General features: G+C 34.5%; 3 protein-coding genes across 4 annotated transcripts; all 3 read left to right on the top strand.

Moving 5' to 3' along the window:
* LOC116024059 (cytochrome b561 domain-containing protein At2g30890-like) lies at positions 1-4,359 on the top strand. Its single transcript, XM_031264964.1, has 4 exons — positions 1-500; positions 817-981; positions 2,438-2,586; positions 3,269-4,359. Exons 1-4 carry the CDS (start codon positions 354-356, stop codon positions 3,678-3,680), a joined length of 873 nt encoding a protein of 290 aa, XP_031120824.1. The 5' UTR covers positions 1-353; the 3' UTR covers positions 3,681-4,359.
* A 359-nt stretch (positions 4,360-4,718) lies between these two features.
* Positions 4,719-7,170, top strand: LOC116024065 (urease accessory protein G). Its single transcript, XM_031264970.1, has 7 exons — positions 4,719-4,856; positions 4,928-5,104; positions 5,524-5,584; positions 5,705-5,906; positions 6,029-6,150; positions 6,272-6,376; positions 6,860-7,170. The coding sequence occupies exons 1-7, from the start codon at positions 4,792-4,794 to the stop codon at positions 6,941-6,943; spliced, it is 816 nt and encodes a 271-aa protein (XP_031120830.1). The 5' UTR covers positions 4,719-4,791; the 3' UTR covers positions 6,944-7,170.
* A 4,270-nt stretch (positions 7,171-11,440) lies between these two features.
* Positions 11,441-15,686, top strand: LOC116024051 (serine carboxypeptidase II-2). Of its 2 annotated transcripts, none has more exons than XM_031264959.1 (10): positions 11,441-11,920; positions 12,188-12,295; positions 12,499-12,594; positions 12,685-12,777; positions 13,057-13,142; positions 13,241-13,504; positions 13,714-13,847; positions 14,541-14,636; positions 14,934-15,039; positions 15,294-15,686. In XM_031264959.1, the coding sequence occupies exons 1-10, from the start codon at positions 11,650-11,652 to the stop codon at positions 15,450-15,452; spliced, it is 1,413 nt and encodes a 470-aa protein (XP_031120819.1). In that variant the 5' UTR covers positions 11,441-11,649; the 3' UTR covers positions 15,453-15,686. The 2 variants fall into 2 exon arrangements, with proteins under 2 accessions (XP_031120819.1, XP_031120815.1); XM_031264955.1 differs by having other exon boundaries at positions 11,442-11,920; positions 13,711-13,847.
* Positions 15,687-18,909: the final 3,223 nt, after the last annotated feature.

Here is an 18,909-nt window from a genome sequence, read left to right as displayed (position 1 = left end):
AATCTTCTTGGTTTGAACCAATCATCTATGGATAGCCTAAGCTCAGCTGGTTTGCCTCATTGTAGTCGAATTTACCTAGTACACACTCTCGGACCGTGACTGCGAATTTTTATTGTCATTCATAAAGTCTAAAACCTTTGGAGACATAGTGATTCATGGTTTTAGGTTCAAATCTCACTCAACAAAGAAAGAAAAGCTTTGGTGGTTGGGTTCTCCACCCCCTTCAAATCCATTCAACCCATCCACACTTCATCTCATACAAATCAGAGAGTCTGTCATCTCAGCTTTTGCAGATTTCTGGGAATTCAATCTATCTGCAGCTTAATTAGTAACATTGGAGACTGATCTGAAGAATGCATTATCTTCAAAAACTGTTGGTTTTTGACACTGCAGCTGGATTCTTCACTCTACTTCTTCTCCCATCTTTCACTTCCTGCTTATCATCACAAGAATTTCAAGAAAACAGCCAATTAATCAGCATCAAACAACATGTAAACAAGGTACATCAATCCACCCTAGCTAGCTCCCTGAGAGTCTCAAAATTTGGGAACAGTGAAGTGTTAAGCCTATATGTGGTTGACACTTTTTATATTCATTTATATGTTCTAAATGTATTCCTGTAGATTAGCTTTTGTTGTGACTTCCTGCTACTTCTCCTCCTTTGTACACTATTTATAGTCTGCTGATTATTCATTAATAATACAGTTTTCTATATCTTTACATGAAGTTCATTTGTGGGTTTTAGGAATTATTGGATTTGAATGAAGTTTTAATTTAAATGCTGAAATTGCAGTGAATTATTATTATGTTGTGCAGGTGGATTCTGAGAAGACATTTGATATTGAAGTTCATGGGATTATGTTGTGGGCTTCAATGGGGTTCTTGATGCCTGCTGGAATACTTACTATTAGACTATCTAGGATGGAGGAATGTAACCAAACAAGACTCAAACTCCTCTTCTATATTCATGCCATTCTACAGGTAACTTTTTTTTTTTCTTTTTTTTTTTGTTAATACATATTTTTCTTTAAAAATAATATAGGAAAATTTAAGGTATCAATCGGCAGTCATGTTGATTTAATTACACCATATATATAGTTCACAATATACTAAATAATATAGGAAAGTCCAAGGTAGCAATCTGTCATCATGCTGATTCGCACTAAATGATAGTTCATAATACTGAATACAACTCAAAAAATATTTTGAGTTATAACCGGTGTAAATCAGCAAGGACCCAATTAGCAATTCTCTAAAATTATGCTTGTTAATCAATCTTTTCCAGGACTTGATTTTTAAGCATGAGAATGTTTTATTTCTTGAATAATATAATGTAACGTGTCACAAATAAATTGCTTTAGATTAGATTTTATATAAATGGCATGAATTTTTTAATTAAATAGTAGTGAATGGATGAATTTATGGAAAATTAACAATTTGAGGCTTGTAGCATTCTTCCTAAATTCTATAGAACAAAGGGAAAAGAAGCTAATTTTGTAATGAAATGATGACTTTGAATAATCACATGTAATCATCATGAGCTCAATCTTTTTATGCATAATTATAGCTTACTATCATAATGACTTGGAGATATAGTATAAAGTTTTGAACTCCTTTATGTGAGACCATAGTTAGGTGGGATATCACAAAAAGAGAAATGCAACTTGGTTGAATTCCTTAACTAAATGTTTTATCAAATGATGTGATGCATGTAAGTATTACAACGTAACTTTTATATTTATTAAAAGTAAAAAGGACTTTTTATGCTCTCAATAACAATTTTCCTTAATTAATTTTATCATCATCGTCTTTCATCCATTAATTATTAATTATTTACGATATAACTTTTTTCGTCCTTTAGTTGTAGTTTTTTTTAGCCCAATCCTAATTAAACTCAAGGATTAAAAAAAAATCACATATAATTGACGATAAAAAGTGATAACATGCATGTATAATTGAATGACGAAAAGTGTTATTTTTCAATAACTTGTGCATGAAATTAAAGTGCAACCTTCCCTTTATTAAATTAATATTCGTCTACTAGATTTGATTTATAGAAAAGTTTGTACTCATTACTCAACAGTGTGTTCTAGGTAGAACCCGTCTGGTAACTTTTGTTGGCAAAGAACCACAAGGAGTCAAATTAACCTAGGTTACCTAGTAGGTGAATCTATCACTAATTAATAAAGTCACATAAATGAAAAATAAGAAAAACTAATAATAAATTTTGGTGCATATAATATTATCCAAAATAGAAAGCTAAATTTGACCATGATTAGTTACAATTGCATAAGGCAACAATAAATTAAAGACAACTACAGTCTAACCATCCAATTATTCAAAAAGTTATTTTTTTAATGTTTTTTTTTGTTCTAAATTTAGTTGATTTTTTTTCTTCTATTTATTGGATTGGCTGGTTTGGTGAATGGAAAAAAAGGTGGTTTCAGTGCTAGTAGCTACTGCTGGAGCAGTATTATCCATCAAAAGCTTTGACAACACATTCAACAACAATCACCAAAGAATAGGTTTAGCACTTTATGTAGCCATTTATGTGCAACTCGTCATGGGATTTCGTCGCCCTAAGAGGTAACTATAATTCACTTATTTTTTTCACAATTAACTAATACCTAAACACAATGACACTCAACTCGTTGGTTGAGGTCAGACACCCATCTTAAGTTATGAGTAAAAAAATTTGTTGTATGTAATTTAATGTAAGAAAAAATGACATCTTTGGTCTCTAAGATATATCTCAAATATAGATTTAGTTAATCAATTATTGTCATGATTATTTTTTGTCTTTTCGTTATTCTCGAAGTGACAGTTTTGATAATTTTCATTAATATTTTGTTACTTTTAGATGAAAAATCAATATAAAAAAAGAAATTAAAAAGCTCAAAAAGTAGGGGTAAACATGAAAATTTGATTTCATCTTCCCCTCCAATCCTTATATTGCACTAGCATTTTCAATGTTCCAATAAGTTTATTTGACAAAGTTTGAGTGTCAACATGGTAGTAAACAAAAGTAAGATCCAGTCTTATATCGGAGCTCACAAGAAAATTAGAAATGTCTGTCTCATATTAACAACAACGAGCAAAAATCAAATTTTCATGTTTACTCTTATTACTATTTAAATTTTTTAATTGATTTTTTTTATCCAGATCTCACCGAATATTAATTTGACCTAGTTTGAATTCGATTTTAAATAGCTCAAAATGAAAGCATCTTAAAAGTGACGGATTTTAAAATTCGAATTTTTTAATGTAGGGGAGTAAAGGGGAGAAGTGTTTGGTACTTCTTCCATTGGTTATTTGGAACAACATTATGTTTGGCAGGAATTATCAACACCTACACAGGCTTGAAAGCCTACCATGAGAAGACATCAAAGAGTATAAGCCTTTGGACCATAATTTTCACAGCACAATTATCTTTCATGGGGTTTTTCTATCTTTTCCAAGACAAATGGGAGTACATTCAAAAGCAAGGTAGTGGTGTGGTGGTTGGCAATGGAGCCAACACCACTGCAAGTGTTGCCACACCAACTCAACTCATTGTTGTTCCTCATAGTGACAGTAGAGGAAAGGAACTTGTCCTGGTTGAGCCATGTAGGAAGAGCAATGCACTTGGGACTTACTTTTCTAGAAGCACAGCTCTCAAGAAATTGTTTCAGCAAACATGATCAGGTCACCTTGTTGTGTTTACTGGTATCCGCATTTCACAGGACAAAACTAATTTAGTTGAGTTTTGGTTCAGTCGTATTCATGGCAAACATGATCATGAGTTGTTGTGTTTACTGGTTATCTGCATTTCACAGAACAAGACTAATTCAGTCTAGTCTTGATTAAGTCGTATTCGTGGCAAATATGATCAAGAAATGGTTTCATCAGCAAACATGATCATGAGTTGTTGTGTTTACTGGTATCCGCATTTTACGGGACGAGACTAATTTAGTTAAGCCCTATTCAGGTCAAGGTGTTGTTATCATTTTTATGTTACACTGATCTGCAACCTTTGATCTTTGTGCTCTGTGATGTGTTTTGGTGGGTTTTTTGAAGGCCAGCATTGAAGTGCATGCATCAAATGTGGAATGGATCATGGTTGGATTATGGATATATCTTAATCCAATTTGGGGTTTTTTTTTTTTTTATTAAATTTGATGAATTATATTAACAAAGTGTTGATATTGGGACTTTATAAAATAAGCATGTGTCATTTGAGGCATGCACTTCAATGTTGGCCTATGACATAGATAGGACATATAGGTGGTGTTTGTATTATTGTACATAGGTGTTTGCAAATGCTTTTGATTGTAATAATAGAACAAGAAATAATATAATTTGCATATTTGTTTCTTTACGTATATCTAAACTTATATAAAAGTTAAGTATAATGACGTCTAATAAAAAATGCTCTAAATTACTGTGTTTTTCACCCAAATTGCTGAAGTAGCTCGGTGAAAAAACTTTATATATAGTAAGTAGGAGGTTTATAACACAAAATACATTCTCTAAAATCACTGTTTTATACCTATAAACTAGAACTAATTTCATCAAGGCATATTAGTAATCACTCAATGCAATAAACTAAAATTGGCGGGTGAAAATTTAAATAAAAGAAAAATATGAGGGTAAGGAAGAGATATTGTGATAATAAAACATGAACCCTCATTCTTTTAAGTATTACACTTCAGCCCCATCCCAAAGACATCTTTTCCTTCTGTATAGATACTGTGATAGATAGTGTTAAGTCTCAATTTCTGATACTCTTCAGATTCACTCACCAAGACTCAAATGGCTTCTCAAGATCATCATCATCATGACCATGACCATGACCATCATCATCACCATAGCCATGAGTACTATTTTTCTTCTCTGCAATTAAAGTTCACATTTTTACTTTAGTTTATGGTTTCTTGAATTGCTGTAGGGATTCATGGGTTGGGGCAGATGGGAAGGTGTACCATAGCCATGATGGACTGGCACCTCATTCCCATGAACCCATTTACTCCCCTGGCTACTTCAGCAGAAGAGCACCCCCTCTAAGCAACAGGGATTTCAATGAAAGAGCCTTCACTGTAGGGATTGGTGGCCCTGTTGGAACTGGGTATTTTCTATTTCCCCTCTATTTCAACTCTTTTGCTCTTCATTTCTTAATTTATTCTTGAAATGGGTCCTAGTATTCCCTATCTATTTCCCTTTTTAAGTTATTTATGTGGATATTTAATGTGGCTTGGCTTGTTTAAATGAATTGGAAATTTCCAATAAAGTTCAGTTCTTTTGTTTGAATGAGATTCTGTAGTTAATTTTTCTGCAATCTCATTAAATGGTTTCTGGATTGGGCTACTTTAGCATAGATTTTCAACTCTTCTTGAGTGTTAGGCAGGAAAAAAAAAAAAAGAGGGATTCTTTCACTCTTTCAGAATCTGGCCACAGTTTGAAAGTTTAGAGGCTTTGATTAATTTGGTTGTGTTAATTATCTGCATTTTCTTTTGGTATTGTGCTTGATTTTTGTTTGGGTTGCAGGAAAACGGCTTTGATGCTGGCATTGTGCAAATTATTGAGGGATAGATACAGTCTTGCAGCAGTATGTATTCTACTTCTCGTTTTAGGTTTTCTACAAGTTTGATGATTGTAGCTCCTAGCCCGTGTCTAGTGTAATAAGGTTAAACGAATCTCTAACGAACTAAAAAATGTTTGATTTTAGGTGACGAATGATATATTCACGAAGGAGGATGGAGAGTTCTTGATAAAACACGGAGCACTTCCCGAGGAAAGGATTCGTGCGGTGGAAACAGGAGGCTGCCCACACGCAGCAATTAGGGAAGATATTAGCATTAATCTCGGGCCTCTAGAAGAGCTTTCGAACTTGTTTAAAACCGATATCCTGCTGTGTGAATCTGGTGGAGGTAATTTGCAGTGTATACGTTTTTGTATAGCACTAAAATGCTACTACTACCTTGGTTCGTTTTTTTATTACACTCGAGGGCTCGAGGCGTTATTGTGATTTTACTATTATGTTTGGTTGTAGACAATCTAGCTGCAAACTTCAGTAGGGAGCTGGCCGACTATATCATCTACATAATTGATGTATCCGGAGGTGATAAAATCCCGCGAAAAGGCGGTCCAGGCATTACCCAAGCTGACCTCCTTGTATGTGGTTTGCTCGACTCTTATGATCTTATCCTTTTAGCTTTTAGTTGATCCTTGAGCTGATTCAAACCCGCTGTACATACTCTTAATTTAGTCGTTCTTGAATCACTGGAAATCTTAGGTTATAAACAAGACTGATATAGCACCAGCTATTGGAGCTGATCTGTCTGTTATGGAGCGGGATGCACTTCGAATGCGGGATGGTGGCCCGTTTGTTTTTGCTCAGGTTTGTTTCGTATCTATATTTTTTTTGTATGTAGTGTTGCATAATTTTACTTTCATTGCCCGAGATTTCCATTCTAAAGTTTCCATATGCGGTTAACCTAGCTATGAGCAAACGAATCCTTACTAGTGTTAATGTATGATAGAATCGGTAGAATTGGCACAATATGAACACTGTGAATTTAACAGATGCAGAGGTTACCATGAATCATAAAACAACCTTAATGAAATGAATTGAAACCGCCTGTCAAGATGAACGGAACTTGTCTTCCAAACGACTATTAACAATACTCAATGTGTAATTGGGCGAAGGCCGGTGAAGGCCCAAGTCCAGCACCAGGTGGCTAGGGTATTGTTGGGCAGAGGCCTGAAAGGCCAAGTCCAACACTCTGCCTCTCGAAATGTGACAGTGGTAAGCTGCGAGCTATAACTTTTGGCGTAGTGATAAGCGTTTGATCCTGACGCTACACATATCGTTCAAATGCAGGTGAAACATGGTGTCGGGGTTGAGGAAATAGTGAACCACGTCTTACAGGCTTGGGAAGTAGCAACAGGGAATAAGCGGCACTGAGTTCTTTTAATGGGGAGGGTGAGAGCTGCATCTATCTATAAACTCTCTTTTATCGAATGATAAACGATTTCGCCTAATTCCCAGCAGTTAAACCCTCTTCCTTGAATAAACTAGATCTTCATTGTTATTTACCACTCTATTGCTGTGTTTTCTCCTTATGAATGTTCTGTTGTTCTTGGAAAAATTAAAATTAAGGGGTGTAGTTAGCCCTATTTGATCCTTGGCCACTCTAGTTTATTGTGTCCCTTTGGCCACTCTTGTTGCTTCTCTCTCTCTCTCTCTGTGTATGATAATTTCAAATGAGCTAACCAAATCCCCAATCTTGCAATTTTTGGGATTTATAAAGCTTTCAACACTAAACAAAATTTCTTATCATTTTTTTAAGAGTAAAATGCAAAATTATGATGTTATTATATTAATACAAAACACAAAGTGTAGTATGATTCAAAATGGATAAGATAAGAAATTATTAGGATTATATATTGAATTCAAAATGGAAGTGTAACTTGGTGTCACTAAACCACAAGGCCTTGGCGAGTACATTATATATTGAATTCGAGAGTTGTCAACATGTAAGGTGTCAAAGATTTGTCACAAATCTAGATTGGAGTTTAGTCAACATTTATAGAATGACTTTGTTATGGCCACATGAACTGTTAGAATATTTTAGAATTAGTTTTACTAATTAATTAGAATTAATATTTATTGTGGTCGCATGTCCTTCACTTGTTTTCGTCGAAACTACCGTAACTACGCAAGAACCAACTGGGATCGGCTCGAACAACCTTAAGCCGTGCGAAGCTTCACTCTGGACTGCCGAATCACAACAGACTTCCATTGGTTTCTTCTTTCTTATTAATTTGGATAAGTTCAAAAGTCAAGGAGACTAAGAAGGCAATCCCAACCAAGTTGATTGGGTTGTTGGCTTGGTAACTACAATGTTTAAAGTTTGACTCCAGTAAAAGTGACCTATTGGCTTTCGTTGGGTTTTATCTATATTTCTTTTCCATGCTTACCTAATAAAAATTAGTTTTTTTTTATTAAATTTTATTTAATTTCCTGCCAAGTATAGATTTTTTTTTTTTTTTGAGTTCACCCTAATCTATTCAATGATGCAAAAGGCGCTAGGTGCTAGTCAGGCATTCGAGGGCGCCTAACGCTTAGGCGACCGAGTAATCCGAGTGTATTGTCTCCAGTTTTTTCAATCAGGGCTAGGAGTTATTAGACTGTTATAATCTCCTAGAGTAGTCAACTGCATACGTTAGATGGTTAGTTGATCACATAGCTGGAGAAATATAAAAAAGGAGTAGCCGAGCAGGCAAAAAAAATCACTCGCCCAAGTTGGACACCGACTCGGTCGAGTTAGGCACTCAACTCGACCGAGTTGGCGCCTAGTCAGTCAGCCAACTAAAAACCGCCTAGGGTTAAAATCACCTTGCGCCTAGACGGTCATCTAGGCCAATTTTTACAACATTAAATCTATTTATAATATCTATTCAACAATTATGTCACCTCTAAACTGGGATGGGACTCAAACCTGCAACCTTCCTTCTGGAAAGTAGCAGCAATGCCATCAGCTAGATAATTTTAATTATTAACAAAACATTACGGAGTATTATTTACCCAACTTTTTTTTTATTTTATCTCTGCCCTTAAAAAGAAAAAAAAGTTTATTATCAAAATGGTCCTTCGGCTATTACGAAATTACTAATTTGATCCTCAATCGTGCCCAATTAAGTTCCTCGACTTTGAACAATTTAACCAATTTGATCCTTCATTTTTTTTGCCGTTAAACATCCGTTAAATCGGAATCAAATTAGTAATTTTGCTATAGTCAAGGGACCAAATTAGTAATTAAGTTTTCACTGAAATGGTTCATTGATTATTGCAAAATTACCAATTTGGTATTGATGTAACGGATGTTTAATGACAAAATAAACGGAAGATCAAATTGGTTAAATTTTTCAAAGTCGAGAGACTTAATTAGACATGAAAAATTATCAAAAACTAAATTAATAATTTCGCAATAGTCGGGGACCATTTCGATAATAAAGTGAAGAAAAAATTATTTAGTCATCCGTACAATAAAGTTTTATAAAGTTGACTTCAATTTCAAAAATAGAGACAGGCGGACAGCGTGCATAAATTCATTGCGTACAATTACAGTGAGTGTGATTACAGACTACAGAGTATAACAAATTATTATTATTATTATTATTATTATTATTATTATTATTATTATTATTGTTATTATTATTTTGAAAATAGTATAACAAATTATTGTTTCCTTGTTCTTCTCATGATTTTGTGAAAGCGTCTCAATTACTCAATTGCAACCATATTTTATGCGCAAATTATTGGTCCACACATTATTCGTGTATTGGATATATAATAGATAAAAATAATATATTTTTAGTATTTAAATAATATATTTTTCTTAAATACAATGTACATTTCTAATATATTAAAAGTGTATTATTTGATAGTATGGTCTACACAATAATGATTGTATCTTATGTACTTTAAAATGGCTAATATAACCATGAAAGATGTAGTTAACTTAGTGAAACATGATTTTTTGTATCAAAAAGTTATGGATTTGATTCTTTTTCTCGGGTCCTTATGAAAGAGTGGGATCCTTATACCTATGTATATTTTATTTTTAACTAATATCTCCGAGCAACAACCCTAATCAAGTAAAAATAATGTTTATTTTCTTTAAACAAATTTCCAAAATTTAACCATGTATACACAACTGCATCTTTGAGAGAGATGCTCTTCAAATGGATTACGAAATAGTATCTATTATATATACTTTCTCCATGCTCAAAGAGTCAATACTCCACCACCGGAGATTCGATTCTGTGGCTTTTACTCGAGGAGAGACACAAATGGTACAAGTTTTACTCCCTTTCACATGTTCTTGATGTAAACGTTTTTATGTGGACTCACATGATGAAAATAACCAATTCTTGTTTGTCACTTTAGGGAGCAAAAGTAATAGAATAGAATTTGAGAGTATGCATAGTAAACTTTTTCTCATTTGCTACTAACTAATCAATGTAATTAAATTACATGTTAAAAGGTACTCAAAAAAATTTACATGTTAAAAGGATATATTTTCAAGGATACAAGTAGACAATTTTTTTCTTGAATTATAGTAAAATAGTATTTTTCGTCATCAATTATACTATCACATATTTTCAAAAAAAAAAAAAAAAAAAACTACTTATAGCTAGCACCAATGAAGAAATTTTTCAAAAAAAAAAAAAAGAAGAAATAAACAAGCAAAATTCTATGGACCATGGTACATATAACTATGTAGACTATGAATAAAAGATATATTTTTAATATATTGAAGTTACATTATTTTGTATACTATCAAATAATGTACCTTCAATACATAAATAATGTACCTTTAACATGTTAAAAAATATATTTTTTATTCATAGTCCACAAAAAAAAATTTGTCAAAAGACAAATTGAATGAATTTATTTTTAAGACTTAACACTAAATTGTATATATTTGTATGAAAAATTATAACATTAGCCCGAACTCTTAGGGGTGTTTGGTTGGATGAAATTTTGTTCCAAGGAAAAAAGTTTTCCTTAGATTTGAGGAAAATTGAATTTTCCTCCGTTTGGTTTACAGAAAACATTTTTCAGCTCACCTTTGGTATTTTGTTTTCAATGAAAAAAGTTTTTATGGAAAACTAGTAAGACAATTTTGCCCTTATTCATTATTGTTACGTAGTATTATTGTTGTTCTTGTGTATGGTATATAAGGTATAATGGTCTTTATAATCATTATTCCTTACAATCCCAAACTCAACCTAACAACAAAATCAATATTTTTCTAATATTTTATTTTTCACCAACCAAACAAAATGTAATTAATCGTCTGATAATTTTTTTTTAATGAAATTTCAATTTCATTCGTCAAATATTTTATATGAACCAAACGGGTAGTTAATATTGGTGGTAGAAATCAATTGTTATACCATGGACCAGGTCCACCTTGCAAGGTGGAGGTGGACCATGGTCTTAACGACATTGAATTGTGTATTTTTAGTATTGGAATGTAAACTTTCAGAATGTAAATTGTGTTTCTAAGTCAAAACAAATAATAATTGTACTAAATTTAAAAAAAATTAAATTGTGTATTTCTAGTATTGAAATTGGTTCCAGTATTTGAAAGTAAGTTTTGAATGTAAAACAAGATAATCAATTACATATATATAACATTATGTATTCATATTATACAAATTGTAAATTTTCAAAAGGTAAATTGTAAATATTGAATATCTGACGTTTTAGACCCGAATCGCCTTACAAGGTGGGCCGAGTCCCGGGTCCACGGAATAATTTGCCCGTAAAAATGAACCCAAACTAGGGCCAGAAGCAAATGGGGGCAGAAGTGCATTATTATACATATGAAAGCTACTTTTTCAACATGCTTAAATCCTGACTACTGAGAAACTGAGAAGGAGCATTCTGGACTTGTGGGTACGACAAACAAAAATATCAACACTAAACTCCATGGCTTTTTGCTTTTTTTAAATTATCCCAGGTCACCTTTAACAAAGACTCATAACAACTCTCTTTCTTATTATATAGTCTTCATACAATCCGATTCATCAAGATTCAAGAAAGGGGGATTGACTGTTCATTATTTGTTGTTGTGTCTCACCAAAATTCCACTGGAAATGTCTGCCCTGAGCTGGGGTTGCCTTCTCTTTGTGCTTCTCCTGGCCACCAGTATTGATGGTGGGAAAGGGTCTTCTTCTGTGGATCCAAATGCCCAGCAAAAACTGGACGCAGTCTTGGATTTGCCAGGGCTTGGCTTCAATGTCAGCTTTGAACAGTATTCTGGGTATGTGACTGTGAACCAGGAGTCTGGGAGAGCACTTTTCTATTGGTTCTTTGAGGCTGTGGAGGACCCTTCTTCTAAGCCTATTGTTCTTTGGCTCAATGGAGGTATACACCTTTCTGTTTTTCTGTTTTCCCTCTCATTGCTAGTATTTTGGAGGGTGTTTTTGCCTTGTGTTGATAAGAAAGGCTCCACCTTTTTGTTTTCTTGAAGAAGCTGTGTTGTTTATGAGAAAGATCATGTCTTTTTGGATTGATTACAAAAAGTATAGAGTTAAAGTCATTTTTATGAATCTTGAATCTTACCAGTACATGTGTGGTTTAATTTTGTGAATGGTAAATGCAGATTTCACTGACATTTTGGTGGTCTTGCAGGGCCTGGATGTTCATCAATTGCTTTTGGATTGGGTGAGGAAGTTGGGCCTTTTCATGTTGAGAAAGATGGAAAGACCCTATACTGGAATCCTTACTCTTGGAACTTAGGTATATAGTTATCCAAACCCCCCTCCTTTTGATCACATTAGAACTACAATCTAGAGTGTAGTAACTCGAAACTAATTTTTTTGAATTTAGTTGTCTTTGTTGCTGAGAAATGTAATAATTGAGAAGCATATGATGATGATTGTTTTGGTGATTTGTGAGGAGAATTGGCCAAACCTTTTCTGTTTTAAATTTTTGTTCTGCAGCTGCAAATCTATTGTTTGTTGACTCTCCCGTGGGGGTTGGCTACTCGTATTCGAATACTTCCTCTGATATTCTTACTAATGGCGATAAAAGGACAGGTAGCACTTTAAACCTTATCTTCTCCAGGCTATATTTTCTATTTTTGTTTGCAAGAATGCAGTGATAATCGTCAACTTTTTGTGTTACAGCTGAGGATTCGCTAGAGTTTTTACTAAATTGGTTCGAAAGGTTCCCACAATATAAAGGGAGGGAGTTTTATATCACAGGAGAGAGCTATGCCGGTGAGTTACTTGTATCCTCGTTATTGAATGCTAAAGTATTGTGTGAAAAACAAGTGAAATTAATGCATAAAAACCACAAACTCCCGATTTCCCTTGCAAGGTTTTCGTATAGCCCTCCCGGGTCTAGGAACAGCTAGCTTCTTGAAAAGCCTTGTTTTTTTTAAAAGCTTCGACTATTTTCCATGTTCATTTAAAGCTTGGACGAACAAAGATACTTTTCCCTACTCTAATTGCTCAATTAGGTGAGCTACTATGATTATCGGTTGCTTTTTTTTTCAGGGCATTATGTTCCTCAGCTAAGTCAGGCCATTGTGAAGCACAACGCTAATGCAAAAGACATTGTGATCAACTTAAAGGGTTTCATGGTATGGTTCTCGCCCTGGCAAATGAAAAACGAAAAACCCAAGAATGAAACAGTTGCGATCATTTTCATGACTGAATAAAAGTTGTCTGCTTGTTACAGGTGGGAAATGCTTTGACTGATGACTACCACGACCACTTGGGTCTTTTTCAGTTTATGTGGGCATCTGGTTTGATTTCTGATCAAACGTTTAAGCAGGCGAATCTTTTGTGTGACCACCAATCGTTTGTCCACCCCTCGGAGGAGTGCGATAAGGTTTTAGATACTGCTAGTGACGAACTAGGAAATATCGATACCTACAGCATCTTCACCCCGACATGTACAGAAAGTTTTAGTCTAATGAGCAGGGTGTTAAAAAGAAGTGATGTAAGTCCAGATGACCATGCTTATGGTTTATCTTTATAATTACATTACATACTCGTACCCGGTTTACTCACAATAGGGATTTCATTTCGGATTTATTCTGTTTCCTTGCCAGAGATCTCGAAAAAATCCCGTTTTATTAGGCTTATGCTTACCTGTTGACATATCTCTGTTTGATTCTTTCTTCATTGGAGTTATTATTTTGACAGAAGAAGGTTGGTCTTCTGAGGAGAATCTACGATCCCTGCACAGAGAGGCACTCAATTATCTACTTCAACCTTCCCGAAGTTCAGAAGGCTCTTCATGTTCATATCACAAATTCCTCGTTCAAATGGGTAACCTGCAGGTACTTTTATCTGCAGATAAGATTTTGAATTGGAGGAATGAAGGAGATTCTTATTGTTCGAATTCCACTTTAGCATACTCTATGTATTAAACATGGGGCCATATTTCATATCATGAAAAACGTATATGCTAAACAAAATCATTAAGCACTAAGCAAGTTATAAATGAAAGTATACCATATGACATATCATAGTTGTCACTGCCACTTGAGCTTCGGTAACACATTTATGCACTTTAGCGGAATCTATTCTATGGAACATTGCTTCTGAGGCATTGATGGCTGTTGGTATATGTTAATTGTTAAGAGTCCTACATTGCATAAGGCCATGGTTAGACTAGCTAATCGCCTAATTGGTTGGATTCAGTCTTTTAGTGTGGTTTGGCTTATGTGCATTACAGACCAGTTGAGTGACTTTGGCCCAATGTTAGTTATGACATGGTATTAGAGCCTGGTTTGGTCCACTTTGTGTTCACCGGTTGTCTATCCGTGGTATTCGTGACGTCCAAGCTTTTATTTGATACTGTTGTTGCATCAAACCGACTTATGAAGACTGCCTAATTGTTTACATTTGCGTTGCCAGACGTGAATTTGTACTTACCTAGAATTTGTGTAAAGTTAAAAATCGACCTTCTGTTCAGAAGTTTCTCCCTACTTAATATCCCTGAATATTTTAGTTTTACTACCTTTTTGCAGCGATGAGGTATATGATTTTTGGAAGGATTCTCCTACGACTGTGTTGGACGTCTATCAAGAACTTATAAGTGCAGGGCTTCGCATTTGGATATTCAGGTTTTCCTCTAGAACTCGACTCGTCTCTGATGCTCTCCCAAAACGTATCCTAGTAAGCTTATACCTGTCTAATTCCCGACACATCTTAAAGTGTTACTTTCGTTAAGGGCAAAACTGCTTTTAGAACTTGATGAAGTTAAAACGAGTATGGTAACACATCACGAGCTGCAGGAGAAAAAGGCTAAATTGTCTTTTGTTTATACTAGTTTCTTGGCATTCCTTAAAACAGCGTGACTTGAGTACTGAAGCGATTTTTACAACTATTTTGTGACAATTTTTTCGTTTTTTCGATAACAGTGGCGATACAGACGCTGTAATCCCTGTCACATCGACACGTTACAGCATAGACGCCCTCAAACTTCCCACTGTTAGCCCCTGGCGCCCTTGGTATGATAATGGACAGGTATTCTAATTTCTAAGTTTCTAACAATCCATTTTAACTCGTGTTTGCTTTATTCTCCAACCATATGGATTAGGTTTCATTTCTTACTGGTAAGAGTCTCAGATTGAAAAATAAGAGAGAACATATGAGTTTATAAGGCTATGGGTTAGACTAACTAACTGATTGGATTCAGAAGTTCAGAACCTGTTCGGTCTACTTTGTGTTTGCCATTGATTCATTCATTAACGAATTACGACAATTGATGCATGAAATAGGTCGGGGGATGGACGCAAGAATACGAAGGCCTGACGTTTGTTGCTGTACGAGGAGCAGGCCACGAAGTCCCTCTGCACAGGCCCAAACTAGCTCTCACGCTCGTCGAGTCTTTCCTGGCGGGAACTTCAATGCCCGGCCTACGAATCAGCGACTGGTGATTGTTTAGCCCCCACGGGGAAGACCAGCAATAAAATGTTTAGCAGTTGCTCTGCTATGATGTTTGATGTAAGCTGCAGAAAGTTGGTTTTAGATTGTTGTAGACATACCCTTTTGGATGATAATTTGCTTTGATGCTTTAATCAAACTCAATGGAGGGCTCAAGGTTCTGCAGTAAACAACAGAAAATGTGAAAACAATACAAATTGATCAATATATTTAAGAATTATAAGATGCATTCAGGAATAAAGAAAACAATACAAATTGATTTGTTGTAGGATGCAACCAGAGAGCATTTTCAAGACTGCTTTCAATACAGGACTGATACTCCGACCTAATGGGATGTTGAGTTATTGTGATTTGTCTCTCTACAATTTTGTTGGGGCCAAATGTAGGGGTATCTGAACGAGTGATTTTGCTTTTTGTGGGCAAAAATTATTGTGTGGACCACAGTTTAAAATAATGTCGTTTTGATGTTTAAAAAAAAATTCTTACTCCGCGTGTGTTAGAATAATGAACATTCTGAGATAAAATAATGTATTTTATGAGTTAGAATAATGTACTTTATGTGTTAGAATAATGAAATTTATGGGGTAACATAATGTATTTTATGAATTAGAATAATATATTTTATGAAATATAATAAAGTACTTTATGTGTTTTGAGACGGTCATCCACACAGTAATGATTGCAAGAAAAACGATAGGATCAGTGAAGTGATTTTTTTTTTGTCAGTTTTAGTGAACTTTGTACCTTAAGTCTGTCATTTGCTACGTTAAATCAAAAGACTGGTTATTTTGCATTGTATACTCTAGTCACTTAGGTTTAAATTTTGATGAACAAATTGCATTGTTATAAACTCCAAACAAAGGGGTGATTGTTAATAAAATAGATTCTTGAGAAAAAGAATTACAAAAGAAAATATCTTTTACTCCTCTGTGTTTTTATGATTTATGGAACAATATAGTTGTTCACCATTTTGTTCAGAATTCATCTTTGTATTTGTATTAAAGTTAGATTAATTATGTACTGTACGTATACTTAGACTTAGTTAGAGACAAGATTCTGACGGACATTAAAGACTGAAGACTAAAGCATGGACCAATTACCAAGATAAGTTCGAAAGATAGTTCAAGGCAGTTAGTTTGTTACACATTAACCTCGAAGAAGAATATAAAAGTCTTGACTCTCTTCCAATTGAAAAAGATTATTCAAGAATTACTTTGAGAAATATTCATAAATTGGAGAGGGCAATTTCAAGGAGCTAAACTGAACAACTCGATGAATTAACACACTTATCAAGTTGAATTCAATCTTTGATGATGTTGGGTTTGTTATCACAAGAACACAATCGAAGAGAGTTGCAGTTGAGGGGAGACTCAACTTAAAAGATCGGGAGATCCTTCACCAATTCTTCAAGAAGTTTCTTCATGTTTGAAGGCTATGGTGTAGCCAAGGAGATCGAAGTGCTTTGCTCACATCGCTATGTTTGGTAAAATCTTCACGTTGATTATGAATGAAGAATTTGACTACTGTTTCTGTGGTGCCCCTAGATGTAGGAATGGTTATTCCGAACTGGTTTAACAAATTTACTGTGTTCTTGTGTGTTGTGTTTAATTACCTAATGCATGCTATCTGTTTGAATTCGTCTATGAACTTCTTACTGAACTAGTTCTGAAACTACGTCTTCTTTACTCTTTTGTGCGCAATATCCTTTCGTTGTTAACAAAGTGATTGTGCATTGATCTTAAAATTAGAGTTATTTCTGCTTAAATTCAATGATGACTAATATCAACGGCCGATTAGGGTTGATTAATGATTGAGAATTTTTAAAAAAAAATATAGGGTCAATTTTATAATTATTAAAAATTCTTAATACCGGAGTCTATTTTATAATTATTGCAAACTTAAAAATTTACTAATGGTAAAATCCCAACCTTTGATTTCTAGGGTGTTGATGTGTCCAAATATGGTGGGGAGTTATGTCCTCATTAGTTATTCCTATAGTTCGACTATAATTAGAATCAAAATTGATTATTTAATATGCCCAACTATGGTGGGGATTTCTATCCCTGTTATAGTTGGTCAAGTTGATTATAAGTGCGTATATCATTATATTCTACTAAAAAATATCTTAATCAAGAAGTGAACATTTAGAAAAAGACCATTAATTAAGATGCTCCACTTGAGGTGATGAATTGTAATTGTCTTTGTTAGAATATGATTAATTTTTGTGGCTCAAATTTAACCATGGGAATGAGTCCACATCTCCTATCTCCACGTAGCATGCTGCTGGCTCTCTTCTTGCACGATCACGAGTGTTGAGCTGCTTCACACAATTGCCGAAATTTTCTCCCTTTTGCATTGTATAAATAGCATCCTTTGTAATCATCCATTACTGCATCAATTCTTACATCAATTAATTCTTCCTTCTGTTGTCCCCTCACGCATACATATATATATATATATATTTTTCCTTTTGTAACTCTTTTAATTAAGAGTTTAATATATATATATATTTATTATATTGTCCCATTCAGAAATTCATTTGTTTCTATATTTTTCATATTATTTAACTTCTATAATTCTCAATTTTCGATTATTCGCTTTCGCATTATTCCGCTATATTCCTAACAAGTGGTATCAGAGTCATGTTTTAATTGAGAATTATTTTCAAAGATGTCGACTGTTACCAAGTTCGATATCGAGAAGTTCGACGGGAAAATTAGCTTTTCTATCTGGAAGGTTCAGATGGAAGCCGTTCTGACCCAGAACGGTTTGAAGAAAGCGCTAGCTGGGAAGAAGAAGAAACCAGCTACAATGACAGATGAAGATTGGGAAGATTTAGATGACAAGGCACGTTCAACCATTCAGTTGTGCCTGTCTAAATCGGTTCTACGTGAGGTGATAGGTGAGACGACTACGTCAGGTTTATGGTCCGAGCTGGATTCGCGCTACATGGACAAATCTCTGGCGAACAAGCTGCGCTTGAAGGAGCTGCTGTACACAATCCGTATGACGGAAGGTACTTTAATTCAGTCTCATTTGGATGAATTCAATTCTATTTTATTGGACTTGGAAAATATTGATGTCGTAATAGAAGATGAGGACCGTGCTATTTTATTGCTTGTTTCTCTCCCTGAATCATACAAGCATTTCAAAGAAATTATGCTGTATGGTAATTCTCTTGGAGTCCTAACTTTCGACAGTGTTAAGTCGAACCTACTGTCCAAAGAAAAATTTGACTTAGAAACTAAGTCTGGGGACAAAGGTGAAGGCTTGATTGTTAGGGGTCGTTCAGTTGAAACGGAGAGTAGCAATAAAAAATCTAGATCCAAGTCCAAAGGACGTAAGTCCAACAAATCCTGTAAGTACTGCAAGAAGCATGGTCATGATGTGACTGAATGCTTCAAACTGAAGAACAAACAAGAGAGAGAAAAGAAGTCTGTTGAAGCTAGT

This window comes from Ipomoea triloba, chromosome 1 (genome assembly GCF_003576645.1).
Source record: "Ipomoea triloba cultivar NCNSP0323 chromosome 1, ASM357664v1".
NCBI classification, from domain to species: domain Eukaryota; kingdom Viridiplantae; phylum Streptophyta; class Magnoliopsida; order Solanales; family Convolvulaceae; genus Ipomoea; species Ipomoea triloba.
Note: the sequence above shows the minus strand (reverse complement) of the source record. Positions and strands in the feature narration are given on the sequence as shown.

Excerpts from the sequence above, each read along its gene's own strand:
- LOC116024059 (XM_031264964.1), top strand. The coding sequence starts at position 354 with ATGCATTATCTTCAAAAACTGTTGGTTTTTGACACTGCAGCTGGATTC. Across the intron at positions 501-816 it reads TCAAACAACATGTAAACAAG|GTGGATTCTGAGAAGACATT; the intron begins GTACATCAATCC and ends TATGTTGTGCAG. Across the intron at positions 2,587-3,268 it reads GGATTTCGTCGCCCTAAGAG|GGGAGTAAAGGGGAGAAGTG; the intron begins GTAACTATAATT and ends TTTTTAATGTAG.
- LOC116024051 (XM_031264955.1), top strand. The coding sequence starts at position 11,650 with ATGTCTGCCCTGAGCTGGGGTTGCCTTCTCTTTGTGCTTCTCCTGGCC. Across the intron at positions 12,778-13,056 it reads CACAGGAGAGAGCTATGCCG|GGCATTATGTTCCTCAGCTA; the intron begins GTGAGTTACTTG and ends TTTTTTTTTCAG. Across the intron at positions 15,040-15,293 it reads CTTGGTATGATAATGGACAG|GTCGGGGGATGGACGCAAGA; the intron begins GTATTCTAATTT and ends TGCATGAAATAG.
- LOC116024065 (XM_031264970.1), top strand. The coding sequence starts at position 4,792 with ATGGCTTCTCAAGATCATCATCATCATGACCATGACCATGACCATCAT. Across the intron at positions 5,105-5,523 it reads GGTGGCCCTGTTGGAACTGG|GAAAACGGCTTTGATGCTGG; the intron begins GTATTTTCTATT and ends TTTGGGTTGCAG. Across the intron at positions 5,585-5,704 it reads ATAGATACAGTCTTGCAGCA|GTGACGAATGATATATTCAC; the intron begins GTATGTATTCTA and ends GTTTGATTTTAG.